This window comes from Emys orbicularis, chromosome 8 (genome assembly GCF_028017835.1).
Source record: "Emys orbicularis isolate rEmyOrb1 chromosome 8, rEmyOrb1.hap1, whole genome shotgun sequence".
Classification (NCBI taxonomy): domain Eukaryota; kingdom Metazoa; phylum Chordata; order Testudines; family Emydidae; genus Emys; species Emys orbicularis.
This window is the reverse complement of record NC_088690.1, coordinates 63,959,534-63,975,195: the sequence shown is the minus strand read 5'-3', so window position 1 is coordinate 63,975,195 and position 15,662 is coordinate 63,959,534. Positions and strand designations below refer to the sequence as shown.

The window sequence follows — 15,662 nt, the reverse complement described above, 5'->3', positions numbered from 1 at the left end:
CTCCCATCCCCTCTCCCAGGGCCGGCTCCAGGCACCAGCAAAACAAGCAGGTGCTTGGGGCGGCACATTTCTAGGGGCGGCATTCTGGCGCTGGCCATCATAGGTGCCGACTCCGGGGCATGGGGAAAAAGTGCCCTCGCCACCCCAGCTCGCCTCCGCCTACTCCTATGCCACTGCTCCGCTTCTCCCCCCTCCCTCCCAGGCTTGCCAAGTGCGAAACCGCTATTTCGTGCAGCAAGGCTGGGAGGGAGGAGAAGCCGAGCGGCGGGCACTCAGGGGAGGCGGTGGTGGTGGAACGGAGGTGAGCTGGAACGGGGAGCAGTTCCTCTACCCCCCGTTACTTCCTGTGCCCCCCCACCCTAGCTCACCTCTGCTCCGCCTGCTCCCCTGAACGCGCCGCAGCGCCGCTTCTCTGCCCTCCCTCGCCTGAGAGGGAGGGGGGAGAAGCAGAGCGGCGGCACGCCCTGGGGAGCAGGCGGAGTGGAGGTGAGCTAGGGCAGGAGGTCACGGGGAGCCCGCAGGAAGCAATGGGGCGGGGGAGAAATATGGCACGCCGGGGGAGGATGCGGTGCTGGGGATTTGGGGAAGGGGTTCGGAAGGGGTGGAGTTGGGGTGGGGCCGGGGGCAGAGGAGCACGAAAAAGAAAGGGGAGGCGGCCAAAATTTTTTTTGCTTGGGGCGGCAAAAATCCTAGAGCCAGCCCTGCCCTCTCCAAGGGTTGCAGCTGTCTGGAGGTGCCTGCCTTCCACGCCTTCCTCATTCACACCTCATTCATTTAACAGGGCAATTGATTACAAAGTGGGGGGAAGATCTTATTCTACTTCTAGCAAAAAGACATTTTTCTTTTACCTTAATTATACTACCTTAGGGGCCCACTATAACATATTACCGAGGTTCAATACTGCGGTTTCGGTGGGGCGACGCTGGGGAAGGAGGGTTTGTTTCCACGGGGCAGGTGGCGCGGGGGGGAGGGGTGTTTCGGCGGCGCTGGGGGGGTTGTTTCCGTGGGGCGGGCGGCGCTGTGGGGGGTGTTTTGGGGGGGGCTGGGTGGCGCTGGGGGAGGGGGTTGGCGGCGCTCGGGGGGTTTCGGCCCTCACCTGTTTTCTTTGGAGTAATGTGGTCCTCGCCGCTTTACGAGTTGTGCAGGCCTGCTCTAAGGACTGGGCAGGACTCTATATGCCTCTTAATCAGCCAAAGGCACCACTCCCTAGTCTGTGATGCTCCCAGGCCAGGGAATACCAGCACTAATTCTACCTCTCCTTGCCCGCAGCTCCCCTGCAAGGATCTGCTTACCAACCGTGTCTCAGCTCCGGAGGTGTTCTCTTTGACACCTCGTCAGTTCCTCTGCGGGGCAACCTCTCCTTGCAACTTACCCTGTCTCCTGATATGGTGGAACGGGGAGCCAGTTCAGCGAGGGGTATGGGTGGTGGTGGTAGGGGAAAGTGGGGTACAGAGGAGCCCTGCAGAGATGGCATTTCTATGCTGATCTCTTCCCAAAACTGGAGACCACGGGTGACATATTGGTAGCCTCTTGTGTCCATGCTTGCTTGTGCAGCTACACAATGCAGGGCGGGGCTGTTGCATATACACAATGCAGTTGGTTGCTATGCCATCCCGTCGGCCACTCCCAGTTCTGCTCAGCACTGTAATTAATCATCTAACACTAACGCTGCTATAGCATTTGGCTGCCCGACTCGGCATCCCGGCCTCATTGTGCTAGGCACTGTATAATCGTGCTCCCTGCTCTGCTCGCTGACAGAACTGAGAAGACAGTGACATGTGAAGGGTGGTGGGGAGGGGGGATACAATGTGGATAGACATTTGCCATTTTGTTTTTGTTATTAGACTGATCAAGGGCCAGCGATGCCCAGCGACCTCTTAGCCTAGCCTCCGTTACCTGGCTGATTTCTTAGAGGCAGAGGTGGGTGTGCAAGAAGCCCGTCATGTTAAAACGTATGTGCTAACTGGGGGATGAGCTGCAAATACAGTAAAGCAGGGCTGCCCTGCCAGAAACTAAACAGGGGGGACTGGCGGGCTCATGGAGCGCATGACACAGCCTTTGACATCTAGCCACCAGTCTGGAGCCAACCCAGATTGATAGCAGCTCTTCGGTGTGAAATGAATTGGGAGGGTCCTGCTGCAGTTCCTCGCAGGCAGGCGTCCCCCATCAGGAAAACCACCCTCGCGTTTGGTCCTAATTAGCCATGGGACTGAATTCACTTCCCACCTCTGAATGCAGATTTCTGCAGCTCAGGGCAGAGACGATTTCCTGGGATGGCATCTGGGGGAAGTTTGCGCTGCTGTAGCTGTTCTGCACTCACAGAGGACGGCAGTGCACAGAGCAGCTAGACTGGCATCTCCCCCCAGCACATGCTCCCCATCCAAACATCACACGCTGATGGAAAGAAAGCTCGGACGTTCCAGAAGGGAAAGGGGAAGCCAGACCCTAAGAGTGCTACCGTGGTGAAACTGACAAAGCTGTCAGTCCCGGGGAAGAGATGATAGAGGCCTCCTGGGGAGAGAGAGAGGATCTGGCATGGCAGGAGGACGCTCTTAGCTGAAGAGACAGGGCGATGCTTGGGGGAGGGGGAGGCTCTGAAACATGGGGCCTAGAGAGATGAGCGGATGGTATTTATCTCAGCAGCGACTCACACTGTCAAATCACCTGGGTTCTGCTCTCCAGTTACACTCCAGAGACGCTGCTGAGCAATCCAAGGCCCACAGTGTCTGACTCACAAGGGCCTCTGCTGGCAATAGGGCAATCACTGGGGCCCAGGAATCATAGCCAGGCATAGTGCTGCCTCTTGCTGCCCTGCCAGTACCTGTGGATCCTGTCCCAGAGGGGTTGGGGGTAACTTCTGAGACCATTAGCAACAGTCTTCTCAGGAGAAGCTAATACGAGAGAGACCAGAGCACACTGACAAACCTGGGTCATGTTTGAGAAAGGGGTCAGGATTGGGGCTTTTTCCCCCCCCATTGAAAAGGGAAGAAGCAGCTAAGGTCTTTGGCCACAGCACAAAGTAAATCCAACAATCAGTGTATTGCTAAACCCCCATCACTCCTCTTAAGCTGCTGTGAAAAGGCACTGGAAGACAGTGATGTATTTTTATCTGTGAGGGCACCCTCCCCTCAACAGATAGGTGAACAGATAGGTGCATTACGGCAGGCCTGGGTGCATACAATAGGTGCAGGTAGAAAACCAACATTACTTTCATCCATCTGTGGAGCTCGCAGCACTTTATAGATGCTAATTAACCAAGCCTCGCAATCCCCATAGGAAGCATCATTAATCCCAGTTTGCAGATGGGGAAACTGAGGCTCGTGGAGAGGAGGGGACTTTTCCCAGGTGACGGAGACCTTGCTAAAATCACACGGAAGATTTTTGTGGCATGGCGGTTATTGTCCCTCCTACGTTAGCACTTCCTCCGGCGCTAGCACCAGCGTGCAGCAATGTTAGTAGAAGAAGGATACATGATTTTGGGATGTAGACACACATCTTGTGAGAGTCAGAAACAAGACCAAGGAGTCCAAGTCCTATGCTTTAACCACAGGACTTGAAAGTGCAGGATCTTGATGGTTTACTGCAGGGTCCGGACAATTTACACCCATTACACAGCCATGCTCCTGCCTGTGGGGAATGTCACAGGAAGAGAGCCGCATTGCACCATTATTCAATTGTGGCAGCCACTGGAGGTGTGGCTGTTATGCCGGATATGGGCCAGATCTAAAGCCCATTGAAGTAGATTGAAGACTTTTCCTTGGCTTCGGATCAGGCTCAAATTGAGCAAATAGGAGAAGAGTGAAAATCGCACACCCTGGCTACAAGTTTGTGTGGATTCTGGACTCTGATACTCACAACCTCCAATTTGAAAAAGATTATTAAATATAATACACACCTACACACACACAGCTGAATTTACTCCATGCCTTTAAAGAGGGGAGTTGCCACTACCAGGAGCCCCAGTCTGTTCTGCAAATGGATCTCAAGTAAAAACAGCAAAGTGATTAAAAGAATGTAGAAGTTTACAAATTTTTAGAAGTTATTTGAAAGAAAAAAAGGTGTGGAAGCCATCTAGTACTTCCCTACAATAACAAACCAGTGAGTGCACCCTGATCCTCTTGAGCAACCCTACAATAACAAACCAGTGAGTGCAGCCTGACCCTTTTGAACAACTCTACACAAACCTGCATTCATGATGGGGAGAGAGCACAGAAGCACAGGAATTGCTGGTCAGATTTGTGGTCCACCTAGTCCAGTGCCCTGCCTCTGACAGTGGCTAGTACTGGAGGCTATAGAGGAAGGGGTGAGAAACAATGCAGTGGGGCAGTTATGGGATAACCTGATCTCCAGGGAAACCTAACCCCTAATAGTTAGAGGCTGTTTTGTGCTCTGAACCATAAATAGTTTATATCCTAAACAAAACCGTAGCTCACATGGAACCATTTAGAACCCTCCACATGGGTCAGCAGTAGGGCTTGGGTGCAGATCTTTAGAGCCACAGCATGGGAAGTGAGTTAAAGGAGTAACTGATAAAAATCCATCAAGGACCTAGATTGGCGTTTCAAGCCCCAGAGGGATTGTTTGGAGAAACAGTGAGTAGTTTGTTCTTTTTTTTTTTTTTTGGAATCATGGTTCCCTCACTATCCAACGTAATAGTTACTTTATTTGATTGAACCCTTGTCCTGTTTTCCCTATCCTCCTCCCATTTCTACCTTCATGTTTGAAGTCTAATTCAGACTGGGCATTCTCAGGGTCAAGACCACGTTTCTTTAGGTCGCCTGAAAATGCCGTACCAAGTACTGGCATGATGTCAGGTTTCCTAAGAAGAAGAAATAGTTTCACTGATACCAAAATACCCATTGCCTGTTTAACATCTCTGCTGGCCCTGCATTCAGAAGCATACCTGAGATCAACCCACTTCATGCACTGGAGAAAGGGGTACCATAATCACAGACCAAGCTGAATGATACAGAACCAAATGTATTCACATTTCCCTCCTTTAAGCAAAATAAGCATATATAGATATATAATTTATATATAAAGAGAATTTAAATCACATGGCAGCCATCAAGTTAACCTCTGTTTCTTTTAATTAGGTCTCAAATCTCCCATCGCTTTGAACAATCGGTGCAAAGCACCTAAAAATGTCCCGTTTGGAGTAATGGTGATTCTATCTGGTGGCACTGTGCACCCATCGCTGCTAGAATTAAACAGCGGGCACGTCATAGTTCCTTAGCAGAAGAGTTGAAATCTGGGTAAGAGGAACTGATCTAACATACATTTGTCCCTTAAAGCAAATGAAATGAAAACCACAATAAACAGCTAAGGAAGGGGAGAGGTGGGGGACAGACAAACCAACCCATTTCAAGGATTTCCTTGAAGATAGATCTCACCCAATACTGATACTAAAGGAAAATAAAATTCACACAGAACACATACTTGCAGGTGATCCAGACATTATGGTGTGAGCAGCCAAAAAATTGAAGTATAAAAGTCCACACAAAACAGACTGAAAATAGCATGATCTGGAACATCCTGTAAGTGTTGGGTCTTTTTTTTTTTTTTTTAAAATCAGGGTCACTCATGCTTTCAGCCCCTGGTGAAGTAAATCAATTGTGCACGGACATTTTTTTCTCCTGAGGAGCAAGCAACTCAAGCGAATTTTTAATCCATGCAAAACCCCCAACACGTTACCGTCGGTTACACAGCATGATCACATTGCTTTTACAAACGAAAAAACAGAACGGAAAAAAAATGAAAAAAATTAAATCCATATTTTTTCTTTGTTGTTGTTGTTGTTGTAAAAATTACATAAAAACCAACCAACCGAAAAAAGAAAACGGAAAAAAGAAAAGAAAAGAAAACACAGATATTAAAGGAAAAAACAAACAAAAAAAAAAAACGAACAATAACAACCCAAAAAAAAAAAAACTAACCAGCTGAATTGGGAGTTGAGGGTGAGTTAGCTTGGCTTCCATGGGCTGACACATTTGTAGCAGTGACAGCCGTTTTGGCAGCATAAATATTGGCTTCCTCTTGAAATTTACCTATGTTCTTCTTGTACCGGATTCGCTTATTTCCAAACCAGTTTGATACCTAGAGCGAGTTCAAGAAAAGACAAAAAAGTTAACGTTTCACCTTTAACACATTTTGGTGGGGACACGGGGGAGGATTAGGAATGGGGAATAAAGCAAGTTAAAGCATTGCAGTTTTTTCTAAAAGCTTTGCAAGGAAAAGATTCCACCTGCTGACTCCATCCCAACCCCGGTGACCCCCAGAGCAGTATAAAGTCAATAAAATCAACGCAGAGGCGAGCAGATGCCTGTTCTTTCAACTTCCATTAAGGGCACATTGTCAAGATAACAATATTGCCAACCCCTAGCATTCCACAATCACGAGACAGTTTCCAAAAATCAAGAGACTGGTTTAAAAATCATGAGATTTAAAATAAATCGGGGTGGGGGCCTTAATTTCCCTTCTGGGATTTGAGCCTCTAGGGTGCACGCAGGTCATGTTTTAAAGCTTTTCTCTGCCACTATGAGGGCTGTAAGCTTACTTACAAAAGCTGAGATTCTCCCGTAATTACAGGACTCCAGGAGCTGTCTTTTAATGGGAGCCTAGCTCCCACTTGTGCCTTTGAATACTCCCCCGAGACCATTATTAAATGTGTTAGGATTTTAAAAATCTAATTTGATTTCCACTCAAGCTTGGGTCAGCCAAACTAGCCTGGTCAGTTTCACTTCCTGGTTCTCAAGGCTGCTGGGTTCAGGGTCCCTGCACTGAAGAGAAATATTTTCATTTTTTAAATAAACCGTTTCAGCTGAATGATCTAGGTACCCAGGAAACTCTTTTGTTCTGATGTAACTGTGTAAACTCCAGTGCCTGGCTCCTCTAAACAAAATGAAACCTTGTGCCTAAAACTAAGCTGTCGGTGTCCCTTTCATGAGAATGCCAGTCCCATGCACTAGGAAGCTATGATTCCCCCCCAGACACACACTCAAACACGCCCTGGTTTAATGCTCTCTCCATCACAGTAGCATGTGCTGCTTTTTGGAGCACGTTCCAGAAGAATTTACAGGTACAGCTGCTGCATTGGTTACTCTGGTCTGGTCCACACACACAGTTTTACCAATATAACTCAAGGTTTAGCTAAATCAGGGCAAAACCTGTATGGACACTCTTAGTCCAGTTTAAACCTGGTTTATACCAATTGAGCTTGCATAAGTTAATAAACTGGTGCAACTTCTGTGTGTAGACCAGGCTTCCAATGGAAGGTGACAGAAAATGGGATTGTTAGGGGCTTTGCTGTCCGCTTCTTTTGGTTCGGATTTCAATCGGTGCCCCATTTCATGACACTGCCAGGTGGTCGCAATCCCAAGCTGTCAGCTCAGATCATGCATCCCCAACCCAGATGCAGAGGTGGGAAAGTTTGCAAGGGCAGCCATCAATGGAGGTGTTTCAACAGAACTTTGCAGAGTCTGCTGCATGCATGGCGCCTCGACTGTCTACAGATTTTCAGAATGAGACAGGTTGAACTATGATTTATAAATACAGACTGAACTTCTTCAGAAGTAATTAAGGAAATGGAAAACTATGGGCCAGATCAGTGGCTGGCGTAAATTGGTGGAGCTCCATTGATGTCGACATCAGTTGAGGATCTGGCCCTATGCAATGAATCAGTCTCAGAGAGCACCATGGAGAGATATTAACAGCTAGGCTCTAATTGATTAATTGCAATTAGTCTCCATTGAGGATTTTAAAGAACGTAGCTTTGAGTCAATTGCATAAAGATTTGTGGTGGGCAACCCCCAAAAGGTCTGGATAAGCACCTGAAAGTTTAGAGTCTGGATGTTCATCTGAAATAAACGAAATTCTTGAGTTGGCAAAATCGGGCTGCATTTCTCACTAAAACAAGCTCTCTGAAAGTTTTTGATACTTTCTGGTGTGTCTCAAAGCTGGCACATGCAGTCCCATTTGGAACCAGGCAGCATTATTAACAATAGTCTCTCTCCTCACTTACACTGTGTGTTGCACTCATCAACCTCAAAGCACTTTATAAAAGCAGGCAAGTATCATTCTCATTGGACAAACGGGGAAACTGCAGCGGAGAAAGGTGTCATACCACAAGTCAGTGGTAATGCTGGGAACAATACCCAGATCTCTCGACTTCCCTTCTGGTGCCATCTGTGAAACCAGCACTAAGGGTAACCACAGATATGGAACTGAAACCGGCACAGAACTTTTTAAAATATTGGAAAGATTTGGGCTTGAGTTTTGGAAGTAGGTTTTGGGTGTCTTCTGGTTTTATCTGGAGTTCTCCCTCTGTTTTTAGAGAAAGGTCAGTCGTGGCAAAAATCAATAGGTTCCCAAAGGACTGTTCAAAACAGGGCTGGAATGAAACCAGACTGTGTTTTTTGAAGGCTGAAAGTCCATTGACATGGTGTCTTTGTCACTGGATTTACCACCAGTTGTGCTACCAAAAGAGGATGGGGACCTAATCAGACATGTCCCCGTCCCCTTATTATATCAATGACATTCCCTATTTCCAGAGCTTTAATGGATCACTATGAAGGTTGCAGGGTGCAATCCTCATAGATGTGTATATTGAAACTTATCTGCATAGTTAAAAGATTCAGGAAAGGTCTGAGCAACTTGGGTCTACAATCTTGAGCCTGAACTCTCTGGAGAGCAGGCTCTCTTCTAGAGTTCTGGACTTCCTTTTCCTTCCAATTGCGTGCCATGGAGCTGGGACTCTTGGCATTTTGGTGCTTCCACTTCCAGATGGAGCCCAAGAGTGCGGAGGCCATGGCAGGAATAATGGGAGCTTGGGACGGAGGGAAAGTTGGCTGAATTTGTTCTCATCTCAGGAGAGGTTCCTGGTTTGGGGTTGAAGGTCTGAGGATGGTGATAGGAGGCTTCTGATTTAATTGACGCGGGGTGGCTCATCCGTATCAAGTCCCAACAGCAGGGTCAACAGACACAGAGCTGCTAGGGTCAGCTGTAAGCTCCCCTTTTATGGGAGCTTGTTTCTGGAAGCTCAGTGAGCATGGCCAGACCGTCCTCTCAGTATGCCCCCAAAATAATCCCTCTCTCTCTGGCCTGGAGCACTCTCCCTGCCATGCCATATTTGTTGGCGTTGGTGGAGCGCCCCTCGGCTTCCCGGAAACAGAAGTGCTTCAATATGCCGGACTAGACAGACACAGACAGGCCCCCAAGTGCCTTGTCCTGTACTTGCTCTCAGCAATTTCTTGGGACCTACCTGCCCTCATGAATCAGGCATAGTTATGTTTAACTATGGGGTGAACGGGAGTGGGGATAGGCCACTGTTCAGAAGGTGATAAGCACCACCCTCTGAAAATCAAGTGCCCTAGAGAAAGGTCCTTCTAGTGAACCTTCTAGTTGGAAACCCAAAATCACTCATCACTATTGAACATCTTGGCCTCACTTTTCGAAACCATGGCCATCTTGTACAGGATTTCCCCAGACAAGTCCATCTGCGTTGGCACCCTGCCTTCTGAGTACATCAGTTCAAGCTATTGATCCATCTAGCCAGGAATCCTATTTTATGTTAACCAGATCAGATCTGTGGCCCATCTAATCTGGTATCCTGCCTCTATGCATAAACCCATTACTGGAAAAGTCCAATATTCCATCTACTTTGGTATGTCACCTCCTAGACCAGTTAGCCAGTCTTCTGTAGGCTAGTCCTGTCCTTTAGGTTGCTACCCTGAATTAGAATTACGGAGATACAGCTGAGACTTTTGTCCCGTTCTAAATGCTGGATATTGGTCACTGGTATCCAGCTAGTGTTTTGCACTCACTGAAAAACTGCTGCTTGTTTCACTGCATGGAAAACAGAAAAATAATCCCTCCTGTTTTCTACGATGCCTTCCATCTGCAGGGATCCCAGTGCTTGATAAACTTTGCACAGAAATCCCCTGGCACACCATTGCAATGAGGCTACCTCCGGAGGGGACGGCAGCAGCTATTTAACAATGCACAGTAACACTGCACTGGAAGGGAAAAACGTATCCAGCTGAGACTGAAGGGTGAATTTCAGGAGGCAGAATTTAACTGAGATTATAAATTGGTCATGAGATGGGAGTTAACAGCCCAACTCTTGCAAAAAGGGTCACTGCACCGCACCTTTAATAACCTCCAGCTGTCAGGAACGCTTCCCCTTCTGAGTCAGAGGGAAGAGAGCCAATGATTGGTTCATTGACACCCCTTTCAGCAAGATCCAGGCTTTCTTTTGAGGCCTGACATTGAAGTTACGGAAATGGGATGTCTTGCTAAAAAAGCTCACTCAGAAGATAAGGGCTTGATGCAGAAATCACTGGGTGAGGTTCAGCCCGTGTCACGCAGGAGGTCAGACTAGATGATCACAATGGTCCTTTCTGGTTTTACAATCTATGAACCTAGGAGCTAAGGTAATTGTGTTTGCTTTGCCAGAGCTGAGAGGAGCACAGTCCAAGGCAGCATGAACTGAGGCAGTTACAGTGCAGGGAGATTATGTGTCTTCACATAGTTTCCAAAGGGGTATTCCATTGACCTGGTGCGGATAAGCACTCAACTTATCTGTACCGCTTTGGCCTGAAAAACCATGCGGGGATGGAAATCCTTAGGAGAGCAGCAATGTTTCCTTATTTCAGTTTGCTCAGAAAGATCACAAGAACAGTTTTTCTCCTGGAAATTGGCTCTTTCTGCTCCAGGCACTAGGGAGTGCAGAGATGGCATGCGAATTACAAAGAAGTTAATGGAACTTTGTTGGATCCCATAAAAACATCCAGGGTCAATTCAAAGTTCAGGATGAAACACCAGGACAGTGCTTGGTTTATTAGAACCAGCATGCCCCATTTCCCATGTGTAACCTTGGGATGGACTGATGGTCATTTGGGTCTTCTAATGTAGATGATATGGTTGTTGATTGGAGGTCACTACATGAGCATTTAAGGAGCAATTAGCAAGATTCCCTCAGGATTACAGATGACTACAGTCTCCAGTTTGATGTTGTTCCTTCCAGAGAAACTGAACAGCCACTCTGGGTGGGGATCTGGCCCCAGTTACTGTTGTCATCTTCATGTGAACGTGTGACCCAAATGACACCACAAACCTGGGTCTGTGAACATGAGGGAGCACAAGATGGCTGACTCCCGGAAAGCATGTGGATTGGCTGTGGGCAAGAATACAAGAGGGCATGCTGATTGGTTCCAGACTTTTCAGCCTCTGGCAGCCAAATGCAGTAGGAGGAACAGGGGGGGGGATGGAGGGAAGGAAGGGGCTGAGAATAATTGACAACCAAGAATGTGGCGGTTGCAAATTAGACGCTCAACTGCTCTGCTCAAGCCTTGCATCAGCATGCCGGTCAATGCTATACGTTCCAGGGGCACAGAGGCTATTCACCTGCCCCTTTAATTACATAGGCACACCTTGTGGTGTAGCTAGTGAATATCCTGTTTCCATACAAAAATTGCATGTGCCAGCAGATGAGAGAGGCATTGCATTCAGCAAATACAAGAGTAATTACCCTCTATGCCTTTAGACAGAAAGAAACAACCCTGCAAATCCACCCCCCCATCCGCAGCCATGAGACCCTCACACCAGAAACCCCACTCTAGCCACGGCCTCCTTCCTGGTCCTTGCTCACACAGCTCCAGCAAGTAAACCCCTGCCAAGCCCCACGTGTGTTTGTTGGTTGTTCAGTAGCTTGTGAGGCCAGGCACTGGCCAAACATAGCACTTGCCCCAGAAATCTCTTGGTCGCCTTGCTCAACTCTCACTTTGCCCCCCCAGCATGCACCCCTCAACCTCTACTGCTTAAATTCCACATTGGCTCTACTCTGCAATGTCCCAGCCAGCCCCTGCCATGTCCATCTCCATCCCTTCCAGGTGATTGCCCTAATACTTACCCTCCCAATCCACCCTTCTTCCTCAATGGGCCTTGTTCCCCATTGTTCCATGCAGCCTCCAATTATTCTCTTGCTACCAATCTAGCACTCACCCCGCAATTCACCCACCACCGCTGTGGAGATCAGTAAAGAGACGCTTGCGTGGTTATTTGTGCCCTGATGAAAAAACGCGAGGCCGTTATTTTGGTGCCACTCCCTTTGCCCGTCCCCTTACCTGTGAGACTGTGATGCCGCACTTCTTGGCTAGCTCTTCTTTGGCTTCCTCACTAGGGTAAGGGTTGCTGAGATGGGAATAGAAATACTCATTCAGGATTTCCGTAGCCTGCTTGTTGAAGTTTCGTCTCTTCCGCCTTGGCAAGGAGAAAATGGAACAGAATCAGGGCCAAGGCTCCAGAAAGAGGGAAAGCGCTCTGGGGGTGGGAATCATATTTTGCAGTTCCATGGTGCCTCTTGCCTCTCCATTGCAAAGTACTTTGCAAACCTCCTCTACTCAAACTTTGCAACACCTTGCGAGGGAAGCTCTGGACCCACCTGGCCTCTGACCTGCCTCCCCCCGGCCAGTGCCCTGATTAGAAGGTTGGTCCCCAGGCGGGCTGGTGAAGGAGACTGCATGACAGGGTAGTCAGGGTGGGCTGGGGATTTGATCCACTTGCGTCTCAAACCACATTAGCCCGTCTGTTCTGGTCCCTTGCCTTCATACTGGATCAGATCCATTGGTTGTCCCACCTCTGCCAGACCAGAGCAGATCTTTGCAGTGTCTGCTCTGTCTAAAGGCCAACATGAGAGATGAGACACCCCCCCCTTCCCACCCCTGCCAAAGCATTTTCTCTCAGGCGGGAGATGGGAGAACTAACCGCGCATCTAGAAATCGGGAGCGCAGGATCATGACGGCTTCGCACGTGCTCTGCTTGAGCTGCATCTGGATGGAGCTGAATTTGCGGTGGATGATGCTGACCATCCGCTCGATCTCCTTTGGTGAGATGGGCCGGGTCCGGCTCTGCTCACGCAGGAGGTTCATCACGTGGGTGGTGAATTCGTTGCACGCCTGGGACGGCAAGAAAAACAAAAGAAACCCCGGGATCGGAGGGTCATTCGGCCGTGTTCAAGACTATATGGTGCCAGCACAGCCAGATAAGGACACCAGCCCAGCACCCCCACGGAGCAGCACAGCAACCAGCTAACGAGATCTAACCACCCAGCCGCAACCTGACACCGCACCCGTTTCCATAGTGTCGGACCACTTCCCCTTTCCACGGTGGGGATCAAGCTGCCTGCAACTTCAGCCCTGAGGCGGTGGTGAGGGTTTCTAAAGGAAAGAGCCTTAAAATGGGCCAGGGAGGAGACGAAACTGGGCCCAACCCTTCAGAGTATCCCTAGCGGCCAGACGGAGAGGACCTGTTGGGTCATTTAGAGTTTGATTCACAGCCCATTGAGAACTTGAGGGAAAGATTCTCACTGATTTCAATGGGCTTTGGATCAGGCCCCTCGTCCACTCGCCAGCTTGTGCGGGATTATTCCCTTATTTTTGTGTGTGTGTTTTGTCCAGTCTAGGATTTAAAAATGACCCAAGTAGTGGAGCTTCCACCTTAAGAGGACTATAACAGTCTCTCACCTCTACACCATCTCCCTGCTGCTTAACCGCCATTGTCCTCTGCTCGCTTCCATCCCGGAACCCTGGGTCCTCCTTGGATCACTCTAACCAAGCCCTCTCCTTCCTGAGTGCTCCCATCCTTCTACCAGTGGCAGACAGTCACAGTAGGGCCTTCCCTTCATCATGGCTGCACACGGTCAGCTTTTAACCCTTCTTCAGTTTAGGAGCCCTCCTGCCCCTGGATCTATGTGGCTGCCCTTTCCTCAGCTCCCTCCCATTCCTCTGTATCTGTCTGGTGATGGGCTGCCCGCCAGGGAAACAGATTAAGTGAGAAACAGGAGAAAAACATCCAGCAATAAACTGCGCAGCCAGTATCTGAGACAGTGATGGGGAGTCACTGCACAGAATCCAGAACAGAACGGATGGCTGGGCAGAGGCCTTAGGAGCTTTAAGAGGGATCAGAAAGGAAGGATGGTCCAGTGGGTTGGGTGTTAGTCTGGGACTCTGGAGACCTGGGTTCAAGTATCTCTTCTGCCACAGGCTCCCTGTGTGGCCTCAGGCAAATCAGTTAGTTGCTCTGTGCCTCAGTTTCCCCATCTGTAACAGCGTTAATAGCACTTCCCTACCTCGCAGCGGTGTTGTGAGGATAAATACAGTAGGTGCTCAGACACTATGAAGGTGGGAAGCCATATAATCCATATCTGGCCCAAACCCTTCTCTCTAATCTTTAGAACAGGCCCCGATTAACACATATTGGTACTTCACTTTGAAGATGCAAGAGTTCTGTAAATGTTAATTACTATTACTGCTGATCCTCACACCAGGCCTGGGAATGGGTGTAGGACTGTGCACACGTAGGGGGGAAGGGGTTCAAAACTGCAGCGGGGGAAAGGGAGAAGAACTGTCCCACTCTGAATGCCTAAGGAAGGGAAAGGAAGAGTCTTCCATTGGGGGTCATTAGGACAGAGATATAGGGAACGAGGAGGCCAGGCTAGGCTGGCTCTCCATAGGGAGAGGAAAAAGTTCTCTCTCCTGCCTTGCAGAGAATGGGCTTTTGGGGGTAGGCTGCCGAACCCAAACTGAGCAGGCGAGGAGGAGTTGATGCTGTTTCCTTGGTGCTGGGGGAATGGGAAGAGCTGGGCTGCATAAAGCCTTTTGTTTGGGACAAAGGCTGAACCCCACCCCTACCCCCTATTACTTTTGCTTTGGGGTTGGCTGGAGGAGCCAGAAAAATATAGGATTTGTCACATCAGATCAGAACCACGGTCCTTTCAATCTGGTAGCCGTACTGGTCCCTTCATCCCTGACATACTGGATCAGACCAACATCTCGACCAGTCTGGTATCCCTCCTCCTTCCATTCGCAGGGAGGCCAACAGTCTGAGTATACTGGCCTGCGATCCTGCTGAAGTACCCAGTGCCTTATGAGACCAGCTCTCCCATAATGCACGTGGTCTGCTGTGCAATGGGGTGCCTGGGAGCTGCCAACTCCTTCTTGATTTAAGCCCACCCAGGATCAGCTGCTGTTATGATGCACGTGAGGTGGCCTGTCCTAACTCTGGGTGTGCTACAGATGTTACTTATGGATGGTCCCAGGTCTCGGAGTGCTTGCCCCTCAGGCGGGGGGAGAGAGGTGCCAAAGGACAGGATGGTGGGAGTGGGCCAGAAGCAAGTGTGGGAAGCAGCGGCTGCTGGTGGCTCAAATGCACCTTGGGCTGCCGACACGGGGAACGGTTAATTCTGCAGGCATGCAGGTCCCAAAGAGAGGGGGCGGAGTCAGAGCCCCCCAAACGACCCACATCAAGTGGCTGCGAGCACTGAGGTGACACAGTGCTGCAGGTTTCCAGCACATCCGATAACAAGTCAATAATGATAATAATTAAAGCAGCGCAGGCAGCGCGAGACAGGCGCCCTGACATGAAAGGGCAAGCAGGTAATCACTGGAATTAGTGTGCTGACGGCACAGCACCGCCCTGCTGTGCGTGCTCCCACCACCCGTGGTCCCCCGCTCCTCTCATGCCCACGGGGGATGTTTGTTTTTAATACATTTTCTCAGTCTGCTGCATCAGATGCTGGATGCTGGCAGGTCCGTGCAGCCAGGGGCTGCTGGGCCAGAGGGAAAGCAAACCACTTAGCAACACAGATGACAGCCCGGCTCTGAAAG

The 15,662-nt window shown here is 49.3% G+C and overlaps 1 protein-coding gene across 2 annotated transcripts in view; it reads right to left on the bottom strand.

The window, feature by feature from the left end:
* Positions 1-15,662, bottom strand: part of PBX1 (PBX homeobox 1) — a 241,576-nt gene that overhangs the window by 25,659 nt on the left and 200,255 nt on the right. Inside the window, exons 4-6 of one of the 2 annotated variants that reach the window (XM_065409285.1) lie at positions 12,763-12,953; positions 12,123-12,258; positions 5,937-6,096 (exon numbers count right to left, since the gene is read on the bottom strand). In XM_065409285.1, the coding sequence (XP_065265357.1) occupies positions 5,937-6,096; positions 12,123-12,258; positions 12,763-12,953 (487 nt within the window). The remainder of the gene's footprint in view (positions 1-5,936; positions 6,097-12,122; positions 12,259-12,762; positions 12,954-15,662) is intronic. The other variant, XM_065409286.1, reaches the window with a different exon arrangement.